Source organism: Pseudophryne corroboree, chromosome 6 (assembly GCF_028390025.1).
Source record: "Pseudophryne corroboree isolate aPseCor3 chromosome 6, aPseCor3.hap2, whole genome shotgun sequence".
NCBI lineage: Eukaryota > Metazoa > Chordata > Amphibia > Anura > Myobatrachidae > Pseudophryne > Pseudophryne corroboree.
This window is the reverse complement of record NC_086449.1, coordinates 483,706,222-483,726,798: the sequence shown is the minus strand read 5'-3', so window position 1 is coordinate 483,726,798 and position 20,577 is coordinate 483,706,222. Positions and strand designations below refer to the sequence as shown.

At 42.8% G+C, this 20,577-nt stretch overlaps 1 protein-coding gene across 3 annotated transcripts in view; it reads right to left on the bottom strand.

The window, feature by feature from the left end:
* DOCK4 (dedicator of cytokinesis 4) overlaps positions 1-20,577 on the bottom strand; it is an 803,151-nt gene that overhangs the window by 390,331 nt on the left and 392,243 nt on the right. For all 3 annotated transcript variants that reach the window (XM_063927278.1, XM_063927279.1, XM_063927280.1), the window contains 2 exons: positions 9,762-9,894; positions 4,265-4,353 (listed from right to left, as the gene is read on the bottom strand). In XM_063927278.1, the coding sequence (XP_063783348.1) occupies positions 4,265-4,353; positions 9,762-9,894 (222 nt within the window). The remainder of the gene's footprint in view (positions 1-4,264; positions 4,354-9,761; positions 9,895-20,577) is intronic.

Sequence of the window (20,577 nt, the reverse complement as noted above, 5' to 3'; positions counted from 1 at the left end):
TTTAATTCTTCTGATTCGGTAAAAACTACTGGTAGTTTTTTCACACCCCACATAATACCCTGTTTAGTGGTACCTGTAGTATCAGCTAAATGTAACATCTCCTTTATTGCCAAAATCATATAACGTGTGGCCCTACTGGAAAATACGGTTGATTCGTCACCTTCACCACCGGAATCAGTGCCTGTGTCTGTGTCGACCGACTGAGGCAAGGGGCGTTTTACAGCCCCTGACGGTGTTTGAGGCGCCTGGACAGGCACTAATTGAGTGTCCGGCCGCCTCATGTCGGCAAACGACTGCTTAAGCGAGTTGACGCTATCCCGTAATTCCACAAATAAAGGCATCCATTCTGGTGTCGACCCCCTAGGAGGTGACATCCTCATATTTGGCAATTGCTCCGCCTCCACACCAATAACGTCCTCATACATGTCGACACACACGTACCGACACACAGCAGACACACAGGGAATGCTCTATACGAAGACAGGACCCACTAGCCCTTTGGGGAGACAGAGGGAGAGTCTGCCAGCACACACCAAAAAGCGCTATATATGACAGGGATAGCCTTATGATTAAGTGCTCCCTTATAGCTGCTTTTATATTGATATATTGCCATTTATTTTGCCCCCCCTCTCTGTTATACCCTGTTTCTGTAGTGCAGTGCAGGGGAGAGACCTGGGAGCCTTCCTGACCAGCGGAGCTGTGACAGAAAATGGCGCCGTGTGCTGAGGAGATAGGCCCCGCCCCTTTTCCGGCGGGCTCGTCTCCCGCTATTTAGTACATTTAGGCAGGGGTAAATATCTCCATATAGCCTCTGGGGCTATATGTGAGGTATTTTTAGCCTTTTTAAAGGTTTTCATTTGCCTCCCAGGGCGCCCCCCTCCCAGCGCCCTGCACCCTCAGTGACTGCCGTGTGAAGTGTGCTGAGAGGAAAATGGCGCACAGCTACAGTGCTGTGCGCTACCTTAAGAAGACTGCAGGAGTCTTCAGCCGCCGATTCTGGACCTCTTCTTGCTTCAGCATCTGTGAGGGGGCCGGCGGCGTGGCTCCGGTGACCATCCAGGCTGTACCTTTGATCGTCCCTCTGGAGCTTCATGTCCAGTAGCCAAGAAGCCAATCCATCCTGCACGCAGGTGAGTTCACTTCTTCTCCCCTCTGTCCCTCGTTGCAGTGATCCTGTTGCCAGCAGGAATCACTGTAAAATAAAAAAACCTAAGCTAAACTCTCTAAGCAGCTCTTTAGGAGAGCCACCTAGAATTGCACCCTTCTCGGCCGGGCACAAAAATCTAACTGGAGTCTGGAGGAGGGTCATAGGGGGAGGAGCCAGTACACACCACCTGACCTGTAAAAGCTTTACTTTTGTGCCCTGTCTCCTGCGGAGCCGCTATTCCCCATGGTCCTTTCAGGAACCCCAGCATCCACTTAGGACGATAGAGAAATGGGGACTCTTGCCTGCCGTACTGTGTAAAATGGGGACTCTTGCCTGCCGTACTGTGTAAAATGGGGACTCTTGCCTGCAGCACTGCGTAAATTGGGGACACTTGCTTGCCGCACTGTGTAAATTGGGGACACTTGTTTGCCGTACTGTGTAAAATGGGGACTCTTGCCTGCCGTACTGTGTAAAATGGGGACTCTTGCCTGCCGTAATGTGTAAAATGGGGACACGTGCCTGCCGCAATGTGTAAAATTGGGACTCTTGCCTGCGTAATGTGTAAAATGGGGACTTTTTTTCCCCCTGTGGTGGCCGGGATGATATCAGATGAGGCCACGCCCATTTTAATGAGACCACGCCAATGTTTTTTTTTAATATCTAGGGGGGGGAGTCGCATTTTTTGTAATGTCAATGAGGGGGGCATTTTGGAATCTCGCACTGGGAGCTAAATTGGCTAGGGTAGAAACAGCCCTGTCGAAATTCATACATCTACATCAGAATGTTGACATGGTCAATGTCAACATGATGAATGTCGACATGCAGCATGTTCACACTGAGTAAATACTGATGAAATGTAGACATGATTAGAATGTCAACAAGCCACTCCCATTGTAGTTACAGGTTCTGCTGAGCACGGTAGGTGCAGGGCCGGCAACTACAGTGGTGTGTGTCGGTCATCCAGGTGATGACAGGTGATGAACACTTCTGGCATCCAACGGTGAGTAACGTCTCTACCCATAATCCTAACCCTCTCCCTAACGCCTAAACCTAAGTCTCCCCTCTTGCAGCCTAACCCTAATGATGGCATTCTACAGAATGTCTACATTTTGTACAGGTCGGCGTGGAACATGTTGACATAACCGTGGGCATTGTGGTGTCGACGTTAAGGCTATTAATGACTGCATCCCCACACACAGTTTTTACCTCTTTAAAATGCACCAATCACCACAGGCACAGAAAACTTTGTGCAGATTGTCAATATTGAGAAAACACATATACAGTATTGTATGTCACAATAAGTAAATCAAGCCACAATGAGTGTTTAGAGTATATATTGCATTGCAAATCATCCCTTTTAAACTGGTGTCATAGGAGTACGTAAAGAGCTGAAAAAAATGTTTTATGGATAGTACAAGCAAGCAGCGAATTGCATAGACAGAGATAGCCAGAAATCCAGACAGCCCATAAATACGGAATTTCTCCATACCCTTAACAGTCATGTAAGCAATAACCTTGAGGGTTTATTCTTTTGAGCATCTTCTCTGACAATAAAACAAGTATATTAGGACATAACAGCTGAGTTTACAACCTAGACTGAGATGAAAGAATGCCAGATAACACAGTAATGGCACAATCATATGCCATTTCACTTATTAGACATCTTCCAATTAAGAAACAAGGGAAGAATCCACTTATAGTCCTATATTTTTTTTCATACAGAAAATTGTGTAATAATAATAATAATAATAATAATAATAATAATAATAATAACAATAATAATAATAATAATAATAATAATAATAATAAAAAATACTGTTTGTTCATATAGAACTTTTCTCCAAAAGGACTTAAAGGTTTATACATTTGCAGGAAAGTTACATTCAGTCAATGGTCTAGAACATGGGTCTTCACCGTGCGGCTCGCCAGCTGCTGTGGAACTATACATCCCAGCATGCCCTGCCACAGTTTTGCTATTAAAGCATGCTAAAACTGGGGCAGGGCATGCTGTGATATGTAGTTCCACAGCAGCTTGAGAGCCACAGGTTGAAGGCCCATTGTCTAGAACGAATGGGCAAAAGACCTGGGTACCAATAGATGCAAACTGGTGCTAAAATATGATTTAAGGCAGTTGAATGGAGGCAGATTGTGGAGCAAGAAATGGGTGCTCTTTGAGCATGTGACCATCCTTGGCTCTCAACACAAGCTTAGTAGGACATACAGCAGAAGTATGTCAACAGGGCTATCAAAATATGGTATCTAATTTGTAGCAGATGCCCATCCTACATTATGTAAGAGCGATTAGTCCATTTTAATGCTACAGAGTTCTACAGTCCTTAAAAAATTTGCTACAAAATAAAGTATATTTTATTCTGAAATACGCTACAACAAATAAATCATGCAAACCCAAATAGGCCATGGGTGTGAATGGGGGAACAGTTGCAAAGGATGCCCGTAATGACAAGAACAGAAGAAAATGTGACACCACATTTTAAATTCCATCACACTCAACATTTGAAGGTAACAAGTGCTCACACTTAAGGTCAGGGTGTGGATAGGCTGGATCAATGGAGGACACTGCCAGTGAATACAAGAAACCTGAGCATGCGGTAACCAAATCACATGAAACGCTTACAAGCATGATGTCACTGAAACCAATTTGTCCCATTCAATACTTCTCTACATACTTTTACTAGTGACATACTGTAAATGCAATCTTAATATTAGAAAAAGCTGAAAGCGTAGCTAATAAACATACACTGAACTTGACCTAGTTTGGTACTACACTAAAGAATAATAATCAGGGGTCTGTAGAGTTTATGAATTCTGTAACTCATGTACAATTTAATTTGTAACACTGAAACCTTTTGAATCTTTGAGAACTTTACATACCTATTAAAAGACTGTTTACTGCTAAATCTGATCATATGAGGCCTGTACTAATACTGTTTTCATGAGCTATACAACATGCAACATGGGAATAGCAGACCACAAAATGATTAATAGAAGTAAATATTGTCCAAAAATATACCAAAACATTGTTATCCAAAGCTTCTAAATATATTACTCAATTGTTTTAAATCATAACTTTTGTAAATAGGGAAATTCATCACTCACCTGTATTGGAACCTGTCAGGTTGTATCGAGCATTCATTTTCTTGATGATATTTTCATGAATTTGATACCAATCACTTTCAGTGTTGCACCTAGACAAAACAGTGTGCATTATGGTAAGCCAATAGAGTCACCAAGGCAAAGTAAAGCATATAACATTACTGCATATGTAATACATGTACATAATTAGAGTTTCCCTCTTCTGAGCTGTCTGATGCTATAACAACTTGTATACCACCAAATTTAGTAAGTATACTGTTCAAAACCTGGGGAGGAGGAAGTGCAACGAAGCTGCGGGTTTAGATGCTCACCACAGGTTCTATTCCCACTCTATGGGGGTCTAGTCCCTTCTAATCAGCATGCTGACTGTCGGTATTGTGAGGATTCGGCATGCAGGGGGAGTTATTCTGACTGTCAGTCTCCTGACCGTCGGTCATATAGCTACATCCCATCTAAAGCTTAGATGTCAACCTAGTAGCTTTACTAGCTTAAAAGCTGGTTGGCCTTGTTGGACTGTGATATTACACCTACAACTTGTAAATAAAAAAAATCAATTGTACAGGTTGAGTATCCCATATCCAAAATGCTTGGGACCAGACGTATTTTGGATATCGGATTATTCCGTATTTTGGAATAATTGCATACCATAATGAGATATCATGGTGATAGGACCCAAGTCTAAGCACAGAATGCATTTATGTTTCATATACACCTTATACACACAGCCTGAAGGTCATTTTAGACAATATTTTTAACAACTTTGTGCATTAAACAAAGTGTGTGTACATTCACACAAATCATATATGTTTGATATACACCTTATACACACAGCCTGAAGGTCATTAAATACAATATTTTTGATAACTTTGTGTATTAAACAAAGTTTGTGTACATTGAGCCATCAGAAAACAAAGGATTCACTATCTCACTCTCACTCAAAAAATTCTGTATTTCGGAATAATCCGTATTTCGGAATATTTGGATATGGGATACTCAACCTGTATTAACATTTTCAAGAGTATACATATACATACATACATATATATATATATATATATATATATACACACACACACTAATTTTTTGTGTATTTTTTTTAAACTGCATGTAAAGTCCTGTTGGCTGCAAAAACAAAGTATTTAATCATAATTACTTTTGTTTTACATTCTTTACATTTCAATCAAAACACTTATTTGCACATTTTACAATAGTTACATTTTATTTGTAGTGTCATATTAAGCAAAAAGGATAATGGTATGGATGTGTTCTCATACAGCTACATTTAACATGCCACACAGGCAACTCCGCTAGTGTCGGGAAACTTTTTTTTACCAAAAAATGCACCTTAGCCACAACGCTATGCAGCTAGGATGCACTAGGAGACTGTGCTGATTAATTTGGCATGCAACACTTATATATGTGTGCGACTAAGTCTGTATATGGGGGGTCATTCCGAGTTGGTCGCTCGTTATTTTTTTTTCGCAACGGAGCGATTAGTCGCTAATGCGCATGCGCAATGTCCGCAGTGCGCCTGCGCCAAGTAAATTTGCTATGCAGTTAGGTATTTTACTCACGGCATTACGAGGTTTTTTCTTCGTTCTGGTGATCGTAATGTGATTGACAGGAAGTGGGTGTTTCTGGGCGGAAACTGGCCGTTTTATGGGTGTGTGCGAAAAAACGTGGGAGTGGCTTGAGAAACGGAGGAGTGTCTGGCCGAACGCTGGGTGTGTTTGTGACGTCAAACCAGGAACGACTAGCACTGAACTGATCGCACTGGCAGAGTAAGTCTCGAGCTACTCAGAAACTGCACAGAGAAGTCTTTTCGCAATATTGCGAATCTTTCGTTCGCAATTTTGATAAGCTAAAATTCACTCCCAGTAGGCGGCGGCTTAGCGTGTGCAAAGCTGCTAAAAGCAGCTTGCGAGCGAACAACTCGGAATGACCCCCATGATGCACAACAGAATGTCGCATGGAAAAAAGCCACAGACGCTGCATCATAGCAGTCTGCATGCAGATTCAGAGACTCAGTCACATACAGATACACACAAGTGTCATATACCAAATTAATCAGCACAGTCTCCTGATGCATCCTAGCAGCATCTTGTTGCAACTAAGACGCATTACTGGTATAAAGACACCTTGGACCTGGTGTGCCAAGAGGGGCTGTTTGGCACAACCGCAGCAATGATGTATGAGGACACATCTGTATTTTCAGAAAATACTAAGGGTCAGATTCAAATAGAAAAATGGACAATAATACTCGGCGCCTGATCCGCTACTGCTGGCAAACGTGTATCTAGGACTGGGCTGCAACCTCCTGATAAGGGCTACTGCATAGACCCTATACAACAGACAATAAAAATACAAATTTAAAACCAAGGTTTTAACAGGAGGCGCTGTCCAGTCGTAATTAAATGAATAAAATATATTTATTTCACAAACAACACATATATGGCCATATAGTATACTTAATATATGACAATTTAAAATATAATTAACATACGATCAGGTGATCACCAATATATATAACATCCAATATTAGTACATCAGTTATGATAAATAAAAGGCATGCAATCTCTCTCACTGCTGGTATTAGTCACTCATCTGTATTAGTATATTAGTCCACTTGTACTTGGATCCAATAAAATCAGCACATTGCCTCAGATGACACTGGTGATTTTAACTCCTACCTCCCTTGTATAGCAGAATTACGGGGGCTTTTACAAATTGATGTCCAATGAATAGCTGAAAAATGATAAGATCCAACGGGGACTTACAAGCTGGGGAGCGCTCCCTCACACTACTTGCTTTAAACGGCTGTTGGTCCAGTGAAGCAATGTCCACAAGCAAGTTTGCAGATGTAAGTGTGTATAATCCAGCAGCGATTGCAGCCCGATCACGTGACGCATTTCCCCGCCTCTCTACTTCCGGGTATTCGGCGGCTTCCTCATAACTGATGTACTAATATTGGATGTTATATATATTGGTGATCACCTGATCGTATATTAATAATATTTTAAATTGTCACATATTAAGTATACTATATGGCCAGATTCAAATAGCCCTGGTAATTAACCACACACTAATTGGTCTGCAGGACTATTCAATGAAGCCTCAAGACTGCAGTTAACGCAGATTCCTGTTTGAGTCTGAAGGAGGCATGTACAGTAGTCCGCAGTAAATGCACTTATCGCAGGTGCAGTGAACGCGTTAACCCACAGCTCTGAGTACTTTTTACGGAACCTATAGGTTAATGAGAATTGGTGTCAAGTTTACCACAAGAGAAAAATGGGCTGCAATTAAATAGCCTCTAGAGTAAAAGTCCAAGGCTAACACCATTTTTCCAGCTCTGTAAATTAACACAGCCAACGGAATCCGGCCCTAAGTCTTCTAAAAAAAAATAAAGGATAATATGTGGTTACCTCATAAAAAAAAACTGTATATTGATATGAAACGGATGTTGGAATGCTAACATTGGAAAATGGCCTCAGAAAAGGGTTGAAAAAAACTTCAGCAGCAAAGGGGTCAACTATGTAATCATTAAAAAATAAAAGAGCCGTTTACATAAAAAATAATAATGTCCTAATAAAAAAATTGACAGTCACAGTGATGAAAGGTGAAACAACTCTTCATAATTACACTTCTTAGAATGACCCACATAAATGGTTTGAACAGTTCATAATGACGGCCAGCTACAATGTATTTGTGGTAAATGATGATGCCACTTTCACTGTCCCAGAGATGAAAACAAGTAGTGCATGCTATCCTCAGTGAAACTCAATACATGGAATGTGGTTACAGCTGTACAAACACTATTTTATCTTAAGTAGACAAAAATAGTAACAGTCATTTCTTCAAATATATGATTGCACTTTTAAATGAACAAAATTTAGAAAGATCATAAAATTGTACCTGTGTAGTGGCTTCAGGTAGTGCAGATTCAGATTCAAATCCACTATAACGTGCATTATAATAAACACTTTGTGGAACAATATACTGCCAGATTATACAACACCTCTTGTATGTGTCTTTTTTTTTTTGTTAACAACAGTGAGAATAGAAAATGGGAGCGGTTTATGGTTCTATAGCATTTGAATCAAGAGCACATATGTACATAGCAAGTGCACATCAATGAATTCTCACAGCTCCTGAGGAAGCTGGCAGCCATAAGACCAGCGAAATGCGTTGAGACAACCACTGACCACTGGCAAACCTTTCACCACTATGCTTCCTGGCAAATATTTGGACTCATATGCTCCCTCGAATCCTTACAAGTACTGCAACATTGGGACCCGGAACTTCTTTCCCCTGCTGCTATTTGGATCTCCGCATGCAACTGAGATTCTTTGGGGACCACGCATGAGAGACCGGGTAACACTGTACTATAAATGGAATAAGGACTGCACTGAGGAGTGAGCCCTAGCCAGAGATTGCATACAGGTTATAACTTTGAATAAGATAGTGGTCATAATCTTGCCATCATCCCATTAGGGTTGAAGAATTGTGTCACCTATGCTATTGATTTTTTAAACAAAAAATCTTTTTCTAACTTCACTATTGTGTCCTTTTTAGATGTATATTAATTCATATACTAAATAATTTTAATATAATTGTTTCATTGTCCCTTTATTGGAATAACAGCCGGCGCCAGTATATTTCTATTATTTTCTCACAGATGGAAGCCTGTGGTTTGGGGGCACCTGCACAATTTTGGTGCTATAAAGGGCAGATGTATCAAGCAGTGTACAGAGTGGAGAAGCAGACAAGTTGCCAATAGCAACCAATAAGCTTATACCTGTAAGTTTAAAGACTGATGATTGGTTGCTATGGGCAACTTCTCCACTCTTTATACAACACCCCTGTGGTCACTAGATTTAAAGCAGTAGTTAGTTTTATAGTAAAGCCAGGTTGGTTTTGCCTTAAAACAAATTGACATTTTAAATGTAGTGGCTATACAGGTTGAGTATCCCTTATCCAAAATGCTTGGGACCAGAGGTATTTTGGATATCGGATTTTTCCGTATTTTGGAATAATGACATACCATAATGAGATATCATGGTGATGGGACCCAAGTCTAAGCACATAATGCATTTATGTTTCATATACACCTTATACACACAGCCTGAAGGTCATTTTAGCCAATATTTTTAATAACTTTGTGCATTAAACAAAGTGTGTCTATATTCACACAATTCATTTATGTTTCATATACACCTTATACACACAGCCTGAAGGTCATTTAATACAATATTTTTAATAACTTTGTGTCTTAAACAAAGTTTGTGTACATTGAGCCATCAGAAAACAAAGGTTTCACTATCTCACTCTCACTCAAAAAAGTCCGTATTTCGGAATATTCCGTATTTCGGATATTTGGATATGGGATACTCAACCTGTACCAACAAATTCATGCCAGTGTCTTCAAATTATATCCTATTACATATGGGCCTCCTCTGATTTTTATTTATTTATATATTTCAAAGGAAATAAGATTTCTTACATATATACTTTTAATATGAGGTCATCCTTTGACTCCCCTGTTAGAAGATCAGCAATGCTGAGAGCTGCACAGCCAAAAGGTCGTCGATATTGCACATTTGAAGAATTCTTTTTCTCACCAGCTCCCATTCGACCTTAAAAAACACAAAGAAGAATAATAAAGGTTACATTTTTCATTTTCTAACACAGCTGATTATGTATGCAAGGCTGATCATTTGTGCATTTTTTTTAAATAACTTTTAATGCCTGAAAATAAACAAAACGAACAGCACAACAGGAATGGAGAAAGTAGAAGAAAACAAGAAGTAGTACATATCACACATTAATGAAATATGTAACATCAAACATTCAAGAGCATAACATAAATAAAAGATGCCTATTGGTTACAAATAAAGGAAATAACAACAGAAGGGGGGGAGTGGGTGAAAGAGGCACAGTCAGAGTATCATGGATAATACCACACAAAAAAGAAAAAGAAAAGAAAAATGTCAGCAATGAGAAAAAGGTTTTACACAGACACCACAGGCAAGGTGTGAAAAAGCACTATTAACAGGTGTTAAAAATTTTCAATCATGGGTGCCATATTTGGAAAAGTTTATGGGATATAGTTTTTATGTACAGTATGTTATTTTTTTCTGTGGTTGTTTCATTCCATAGATTATTACACACTTGTTAAAGATAATGGGGTCTTTTTTCCCTAATTTCTGTCAACAAGCTACCAAGCTGCAGTAAGGTTCTGGGAGGTGAGTATGTCAGAGAGATGTGGCATATCATCAATATAAGAAATAAAAAGACCAATTGTTTTTGACACAGGGCGTCATCTTTGAGCAGGTCCACCATATGTAAAATTAGGAGCAGAGTTCATCACAATCGCTCTAACAGAAGGGGGTAGTCAACCAAACATGTTCTTCAAGCACTCGCATGTACAGATGTGTCCTCATACATCTAGCCTCAATACGCCATGCAACGCAAGATGCAATTGAACCGTCAGTTTCAGTGCAACTTTGATAACCTCGGGTGTCTTCTCTTAAATCGCTATGTGAACGAGCAGTACAAGCAGACTCTGCAGATTAAAATGATATGCTGCATGCCTATATTTTCTGTGCGACCGCAGCTGTATCTGCATACAGAAATGCTACAATACAGTATTTTGCGGTAAATCAAGGAGATGTTCTAAACTATGTTTCCAGAAAAAAAGGAGAACACCGTAATGTAGCATTTTATATAGAGATACAGCCGCAGTTGCATACAGAATAAAGGCATGCCGCATATCATTTTAATTATCAGAGTCTGGTTGTGTGTCTTTTTAAAGGAAAAATGTACAAAAAGACGCCCGGCATTAGTAAACATACTCACGAGTAGGCGCAACTAGAAGGGCTGTTTAACGTGACTGCATCAACGATGCAGGAGGACACATCGGGATGCTGTCAGACTACCGACACTGGTATGCTTCTATCATGGGTTTACGCCCTGTCCCACTCTTTTAAAGAGACAGGAACCACACCCACGCATATCAGATAATGAACACCTGGGGAATTTCTTAACACTTGACTTACATATGGAAAACCTGAATCCTGAACCTATGATAGAAGAATACTGTGTACTTAAAATTCAAAAGATTCCTGAGAGCAATGCTCATATTTTTGAAAGTCAGTGTAGAGACTGACCGATTGGGAATGGCCGTGAAGTGGCTGGTCAGCTTAACAAACTATTACAATATTATGGAACTAACATTCCCTGAACTCAGATGTATTCCAGTTTGAAGTGTTATTATTAGGTGAGTGCTGAATTTGTATGATTTTTTAAATTTAAATGGTGTGGTCACAAATACCATTGGCACCGCGAATGTATGAATGCTGTGGATTCTAGCCTATTGTTTATATATAAAAACAAACAAATATCTCATATCGACGTTTTGGTCATATAAGGACCTTTTTCAAGACAATCTGCACAACATCAGTGAATCATCCACTCTCTGATGTTGTGCAGATTATCTTGATAAAGGTCCTTATAGGACCGAAACGTCGATATGAGATGTTGTCTTCTGGTGTGATGTATTCGTGAGTTGTAATAAATCCACTTTGAAGATACTGTGGTGAGTGCCTATACTCTCACACATTTAATCGGTCTGATTGGGCCTTTATGGAGTGCCGCCTATTGAACTTTAAGACTGTGAGTGTGGATCCTAACATATATATATACGTATATATATAGTTCCGGAAAAAGACAGCACTCAAAGCTATCATTGGCATGGTGGTGGTGCAGGGTAAAGGATGATGATCTTTACACTCACTTTTTCAGCAATTTAGAAAAAGAAATTACCAGCACTCACGGTTAGATGAAAGTGCAAAGAGTTTTATTCTTCAAGAAAAATCCATGTAAAGTACACCTGCCAGATTGGTAATTTCTTTTTCTAAATTGCTGAAAAAATGAGTGTAAATATATATATGTATATATGTATGTATGTGTATATATATATATATATATATATATATATATATATATATATATATACACATACTGTATATATACATATATATATACATAAATAAATACATACAGAATTGCAGTGAAGATCTAAGGCCACCATTCACACTACATAAAAAAAAAAAACAGGAATTTCCTGGTCTGGATGCAATCACACTGAACTCGGGTCTGTCCTGGAATTTGGTGTGTATTTAATTTGGTGTTAGGAAAAAACACGGGTCACTGCAAGTTTACAGGAAAAACAGGTTTTTGCTGTATGTCTGATATGCCTTTTAGACATACTGTAAGACCTGGGAAATACATTGCTATTACCCCTTATACTAAAATTTGAGTCGTGTGCATGGGTCCTTACCGGGTGCAACTCAGAGATGACCCGTGGTTGGTGATGTCACAGCCGTTGCGTGCGAAGATGATCTCCAAGTGCCAACTCTTCTCTATGCAGTTAACAGGTGCCAGGTGGCATCGACTCAGCTAACCCATTCACACTGCACCGCAACCTGGGTCCTTCTCGGGACCAACCCTGCAAACTGGCAGGATTGGATTCCTGGGTAAATGGACCCAGGTAAACCCTTTTACACTGAGCAGGTCCCAGGTTATCACGGCAATATATACTGTACGTTATGGTAAGAACCACAGGTTCCACAGGATAACATTGGGATATGATGGTGCGACAGCGGATTTGCACCAGTCAAAGCTTTCCAGCCTCCCAGCATGCAACGGGCCCGTCCATATATCCCCGCCTCCTGGCTCAGGCAAATCAGTTGTTTTCCAAAGCTGAAGGCATGAGCATCATGTAGAGCCCTAATCAGAACACACATGCACACCCTTCTGTACAAGAGGGAAGAGGTTAGTGAGTAAAAGGATCCTCAAATCAGGTGCGTCAGGGTGGGATCCCTGTGGACTTAGGAGAAATACCGTTATCAACTGTAATTTCTTAAAATAACGTATATTTCTCCAGCAGGGTCCACAGGGTATCCACAGGATAACATTGGGATGTCCCAAAGCAATTTTAGTGGTGGGGACACTCCTGATTGGATAGGAGAATCCTTTGCCAGGATTCAGCGTCCAGAGAGGCAAAGGTATCAACGGCATAATGTTTACATATCTGTCCTGCTGAAGCACCACGTTGTGCTGCCCATGATGAACCTACCTTACGAGTAGAGTGAGCAGAGACATTATCCGGAACAGGGAGATCAGCTTGAAAATATGCTTTTGAAATTGTCATCCAAAGCCATCTTGACAGTGTCTGCTTATCAGCAGGCCATCCTCTCTTGTGAAAACCGTAGAGAACAAAGAGAGAATCTGTCTTTCTGATAGCACTGGTACGATCTACGTAGAACCTTAAGGTACGGACTACGTCCAATGATGCATCTCCTGCAGAAAGGTCCGGCCGTTGAAAAAATAAGAATTTACTTACCGATAATTCTATTTCTCGTAGTCCGTAGTGGATGCTGGGGACTCCGTCAGGACCATGGGGAATAGCGGGCTCCGCAGGAGACAGGGCACATCTAAAAAGCTTTTTAGGTCACATGGTGTGTACTGGCTCCTCCCCCTATGACCCTCCTCCAAGCCTCAGTTAGGTACTGTGCCCGGACGAGCGTACACAATAAGGAAGGATCTTGAATCCCGGGTAAGACTCATACCAGCCACACCAATCACACCGTACAACTTGTGATCTGAACCCAGTTAACAGTATGATAACAAAACGAAGTAGCCTCCGAAAAGATGGCTCACAACAATAGTAATAACCCGATTTTTTGTAACAATAACTATGTACAAGCATTGCAGACAATCCGCACTTGGGATGGGCGCCCAGCATCCACTACGGACTACGAGAAATAGAATTATCGGTAAGTAAATTCTTATTTTCTCTAACGTCCTAGTGGATGCTGGGGACTCCGTCAGGACCATGGGGATTATACCAAAGCTCCCAAACGGGCGGGAGAGTGCGGATGACTCTGCAGCACCGAATGAGAGAACTCCAGGTCCTCCTTAGCCAGAGTATCAAAATTTGTAAAATTTTACAAACGTGTTCTCCCCTGACCACGTAGCTGCTCGGCAAAGTTGTAATGCCGAGACTCCTCGGGCAGCCGCCCAGGATGAGCCCACCTTCCTTGTGGAATGGGCATCTACATATTTCGTCTGTGGCAGGCCTGCCACAGAATGTGCAAGCTGAATTGTACTACAAATCCAGCGTGCAATAGACTGCTTAGAAGCATGAGCACCCAGCTTGTTGGGTGTATACAGTATAAACAGCAAGTCAGACTTTCTGACTCCAGCCGTCCTAACTATATATATATATATATATATATTTTTAGGGCCCTGACCACGTCTAGTAACTTGGAGTCCTCCAAGTCCCTAGTAGCCGCAGGCACCACAAGAGGTTGTTTCAGGTGAAAACGCTGACACCCCTTTATGAAGAAACTGGAGACGAGTCCCAGTTCTGTCCTGTTCAAATGGAAAATTTTAATATGGGCTTTTGTAAGACAAAGCCGCCCATTCTGACAATCGCCTGGCCGAGGCCAGGGCTAACAACATGGTCACTTCCCATGTGAGATATTTGTCAACAGCATGGTCACTTTCCATGTGAGATATTTCAAATCCACAGATTTGAGCGGTTCAAACCAATATGATTTTAAGAAATCCCAACACTATGTTGAGATCTCACGGTGCCCCTAGGGGCACAAAAAAGCTGTATATGCAATACATCCTTTACAATCTGGACTTCAGGAACTGAAGTCAATTCTTTCTGGAAGAAAATCTACAGGGCCGAAATTTAAATGTTAATGAACCCCAATTTGAGGTCCAAAACACTCCTGTTTTCAGGAAGTGTAGAAATCGACCTAGTTGAATTTCCGTCGTGGAGCCTTCCTGGCCTCACCCACGCAACATATTTTCACCACATGTGGTGATGACGTTGTGCGGTCACCTCCTTCCTGGCTTTGACCAGGGTAGGTATGACCTCTTATGGAATGCCTTTTCCCCTCAGGATCCGGCATTCAACCGCCATGCCGTCAAACGCAGCCGCGGTAAGTCTTGGAATAGACATGGTACTTGCTGAATCAAGTCCCTTCTTAGCTCCCCAGGCCCTTAGTCCTCTGTGAGCATTTCTTGAAGTTCCGGGTACCAAGTCCCTCTTGGCCAATCCGGAGCCACTAGTATAGTTCATACTCCTCTATGTCTTATAATTCTCAATACCCTGGTTATGAGAAACAGAGGAGGGAACACATACACAGACTGGTACACCCACGGTGTTACCAGAACATCCACAGCTATCGCCTGAAGGTCTCATGACCTGGCGGAATACCTGTCCCGTTTTTTGTTCGGGCGGGACGCCATCATGTCCACCTTTGGTCTTTGCCAACGGTCCACAATCATGTTGAAAAACTTCCCTATGAAGTTTCCACTCTCCCGGGTGGAGGTCATGCCTGCTGAGGAAGTCTGCTTCCCAGTCGTCCACTCCCGGAAAGAACACTGCTGACAGTGCTATCACATGATTTTCCGCCTAGCGAAAAATCCTTGCAGTTTTCACTGCCCTCCTGCTTCTTGTGCCGCCCTTCTGTTTACGTGGGCGACTGCCGTGATGTTATCCCACTGGATCAATACCGGCTGACCTTGAAGCAGAGGTCTAGCTAAGTTTAGAGCATTATAAATTTGCTCTAAGCTTATTTATGCGGAGAGAATTCTCCAGACTTAATCACACTTCCCTGGAAATTTTTTCCCTGTGTGACTGTTCCCCAGCCTCTCAGGCTGGCCTCCGTGGTCACCGGCATCCAATCCTGAATGCCGAATCTGCGGCCCTCTAGAAGATGAGCACCCTGTAATCACCACAGGAGAGACACCCTTTTCCTTGGATATAGGGTTATCCGCTGATGCATCTGAGGATGCGATCCGGACCATTTGTCCAGCAGATCCCACTGAAGAGTTCTTGCGGGAAATCTGCCGAATGGAATTGCTTCGTAATAAGCCACCATTTTTACCAGGACTCTTGTGCAATGATGCACTGACACTTTTCCTGGTTTTAGGAGGATCCCGATTAGCTCGGATAACTCCCTGGTTTTCTCCACTGGGAGAAACACGTTTTTCTGGACTGTGTCCAGAATCTTCCCTAGGAACAGTAGACGTGTCGTCGGAAAAAGCTGCGATTTTGGAATATTTAGAATCCACTCGTGCTGTCGTAGAACTACTTAAGATAGTGCTACTCCGACCTCCAACTGTTCTCTGGACCTTGCCCTTATCAGGAAAGCGTCCATGTTTCTTTTAAGAAAAATCATCATTCCGGCCATTACCTTGGTAAAGACCCGGGGCGCCGTGGACAATCCAAACGGCAGCGTCTGAACTGATAGTGACAGTTCTGTACCAGGAACCTGAAGTACCCTTGGTGAGAAGGGCAAATTTGGACCTGTAGGTAAACGTCCCTGATATCCAGTGACATCATATCGTCCCCTTCTTCCTGGTTCGCTATCACTGCTCCGAGTGACTCCATCTTGATTTGAACGCTTGTATGTAAGTGTTCAAATATTTCAGATCTCACCGAGCCGGTTGGCTTCAGTACCACAATATAGTGTGGAATACTACCCCCTTCCTTGTTGTAAGAAGGGTACTTTGATTATCACCTGCTGGGAATACAGCCTGTGAATTGTGTGAGGGGGAGACGTCTCGAATTTCCAATGTACACCTGGGATATTACATGTAGGATCCCGGAGTTCCCTTGCGAGTGTTGCTGAAACTCTTGAGATGACCCCCTACCGCACCTGAGTCCGCTTGTACGGCCCCAGCGTTATGCTGCGGACTTGGCAGAAGCCGTGAGGAGCTTCTGTTCCTGGGAATGAGCTGCTTGCTGCAGTCTTCTTCCCTTTCCTCTCCCCCTGGGCAGATATGACTGGCCTTCGCCCGCCTGCCCGTATGGGGACGAAAGGACTGAGACTGAAAAGACTGTGTCCTTTTCTGCCAATATGTGACTCGGGGTAACAAAAGGTGGATTTTTCAGCTGTTGCCATGGCCACCAGGTCCAATGGACCGCCCCTTTATACGGCAATACTTCCATATGCCGTCTGGAATCTGCCTCACCTGACCACTGTCGTGTCTTCGTCTGGCAGATATGTACATCACATTTACTCTTGATGCCAGAATGCAAATATGCCTCTGCGCATCACACATATATAGAAATGCATCCTTAAAATGCTCTATAGACAATAAAATCCTGTCCCTGTCAAGGGTATCAAAATTTTCAGTCAGGAAATCCGACCAAGCCCCCTCAGCGCTGCACATCCAGGCTGAGGCGATTGCTGGTCGTAGTATAACACCAGTATGTGTGTATATACTGTTATGATATTTTCCAGCTTCCTATCAGCTGGCTCCTTGAGGGCGGCCGTATCTGGAAACGGTAACGCCATGTTTTTTATAAGCGTGTGAGCGCCTTGTCCACCCTAAGGTGTGTTTTCCAACTCGCCCTTACTACTGGCGGGAAAAAGGGTATACCGCCCATAACTTTCTGTCGGAGGAACCCCACGTATCATCACACACTTCATTTAATTTATCTGATTCAGGCAAAACTACAAGTAGTTTATTCCCACCCTACAAAATACCCTTATTTGTGGTACTTGTGGTATCAGAAATACGTAACACCTCCTTCATTGCCCTTAACATGTAACTTGTGGCCCTAAAGGAAAAATACGTTTGTTTCTTCACCGTCGACACTGGGGTCAGTGTCCGTGTCAGTGTCTGTCGACCGACTGAGGTAATTGGGCGTTTTTACAAGCCCCTGACGGTGTCTGAGACGCCTGGACCGATACTAATTTGTCCGCCGGCTGTCTCATGTCGTCAACCGGCTTGCAGCGTGTTGACATTATCACGTAATTCCATAAGTAAGCCATCCATTCTGGTGTCGACTCCCTAGAGAGTGACATCACCATTACAGGCAATTTTCTCCGTCTCCTCACCAACATTTTCCTCATACATGTCGACACACACGTACCGACCTACAGCACACACATACAGGGAATGCTCTGATAGAGGACAGGACCCACTAGCCCTTTGGGGAGACAGAGGGAGAGTTTGCCAGCACACACCAAAAGCGCCATAATGTATATAACAACCCTAGAAGGTGTTGTTTCTATATATGGGCTCTTAATATATAATTATATCGCCAATTTATGCCCCCCTTCTCTTTAACCCTGTTTCTGTAGTGCAGGGGAGAGTGGGAGCCTTCCTCACCAGCGGAGCTGGTCAGGAAAATGGCGCTGAGTGCTGAGGAGAATAAGCTCCGCCCCTTTCACGGCGGGCTTTTCTCCCGGTTATTAGGAAAACTGGCCTGGGTTAAATACATACATATAGCCTTAATGGCTATATGTGATGTATTTATTTGCCAAATAGGTATTTATATTGCTGCCCAGGGCGCCCCCAGCAGCGCCCTGCACCCTCCGTGACCGTGTCAGTGAGCCGTGTAGCAACAATGGCGCACAGCTGCAGTGCTGTGTGCTACCTCTCTGAAGACTGTGAAGTCTTCTGCCGCCTGTTTCCGGACCTCCTTTCCGCCGTCTTTCTTCAGCGTCTGTAAGGGGGATCGGCGGCGCGGCTCCAGGACGAACCCCAGGCTGACCTGTGTTCCAACTCCCTCTGGAGCTCAGTGTCCAGTAGCCTAAAACTTCAATCCTCCTGCACGCAGGTGAGTTGCAAGTCTCTCCCCTAAGTCCCTCGTTGCAGTGATCCTGTCGCCAGCAGGAATCACTGATTAGAAACCTAAAAAAAAACTTTACTAAACAGCTCCTTAAGAGAGCCATCCAGTTTGCACCCTTCTCGGACGGGCACAAAAACCTAACTGAGGCTTGGAGGAGGGTCATAGGGGGAGGAGCCAGTACACACCATGTGACCTAAAAAGCTTTTTAGATGTGCCCTGTCTCCTGCGGAGCCCGCTATTCCCCATGGTCCTGACGGAGTCCCCAGCATCCACTAGGACGTTAGAGAAACAGGGACTACAATTTCTTCGTTAAGGTGAAATTTAGATACAACCTTAGGAAGATACTCAGATTCAGTTCCGAGAACTGCTCTATCTGTATAAAAAATCAGAAATGGAGGATGACATAGCAATGCCCCTAAATCTGAAACTCTTCTAGCTGAAGCCACAGCCAGTAGAAAGAGAACATAAGCTGTCAACCATTTAAGATCCACTCTTTTAAGTGGTTCAAATGGGGTAACTTAAAGGGCCTTTAGAACTAAATTTAAGTCCCAAGGCACAGTATGAGGAACAACAGGAGGTTGAATGCTCAGCATTCCCTGGAAAAAAGTGAGCAGATCCTGTAGGTTGGCAATTTTCTTTTGGAACCATACAGTCAGTGCTGACACTTGCACTCTCACGGAACCCATTCAACCTTTATCCATTCCTGCCTGAAGGAATGCCAGGACTCTGGAAACTCTGAAAGACCTAGGATCAAATTTTCATTCACTGCACCACTGAATATAGGCTTGCCATATTCTGTTATAAATGCGAGTTGAGGAAGGTTTCCTTGCTCTGAGCATTGTGTGAATTACCTGTTCTGAGAATCCTCTTGACTTCAGGATAGAGGCCTCAAGAGCCACGCCGTCAAAGACAGTCGAACCAGATGTCTGTGATAGCAAGGCCCTTGAGTCAGTTGATCTGGACGTTGAGGGAGTAGGAATGGAGCATCTATCGACCTCCTCTGCAGATCTGTGTACCGATGCCTTCTGGGCCAAGCTGGAGCTATTAGTATCACGGCACCCTTTCCTTGTTTTACCTTGCTCACCACCCTGGGTAATAGGGCGATGGGAGGAAACACATAGGCCAGATGAAAATCCCATCTTACTGACAGGGCATTCACAAAGATTGCTTTGGGATCCTTTGTTCTTGATCTGTATGCGGGAACCTTGTGGCTCTGACAGGATGCCAAGAGATCGATCTCTGGCAACCCCCATCTGTCGACCAGGGTTTGGAAGACTTCCGGGTGTAGAGTCCATTTGTTTGCATGAATGATGTGCCGACTGAGAAAATACGCTTCCCAGTTTAGGACTCCTGGAACGAACACTGTGGACAAGACTGGAAGAAGTTCTGTCCACTTTAACGTGTGACTTATCTCTTTCATTGCATTCTGGCTGTGAGTTCCTCCCTGATGATTGAGGTACGCTTCTGCCGTTGCATTGTCCAAGCGGATTTGAACTGGTTTTCCCTGAAGGATGTCTTTTGCCTGAACCAACACCATGTATATGGCTCAGAGTTCCAATATATTTATTGGCAGGCAACTTTCTTCCTTGGTCCACTGCCCCTGGAAGCAATTCCTTCCTGACACCGCTCCCCAGCCTTGAAGGCTGGCATC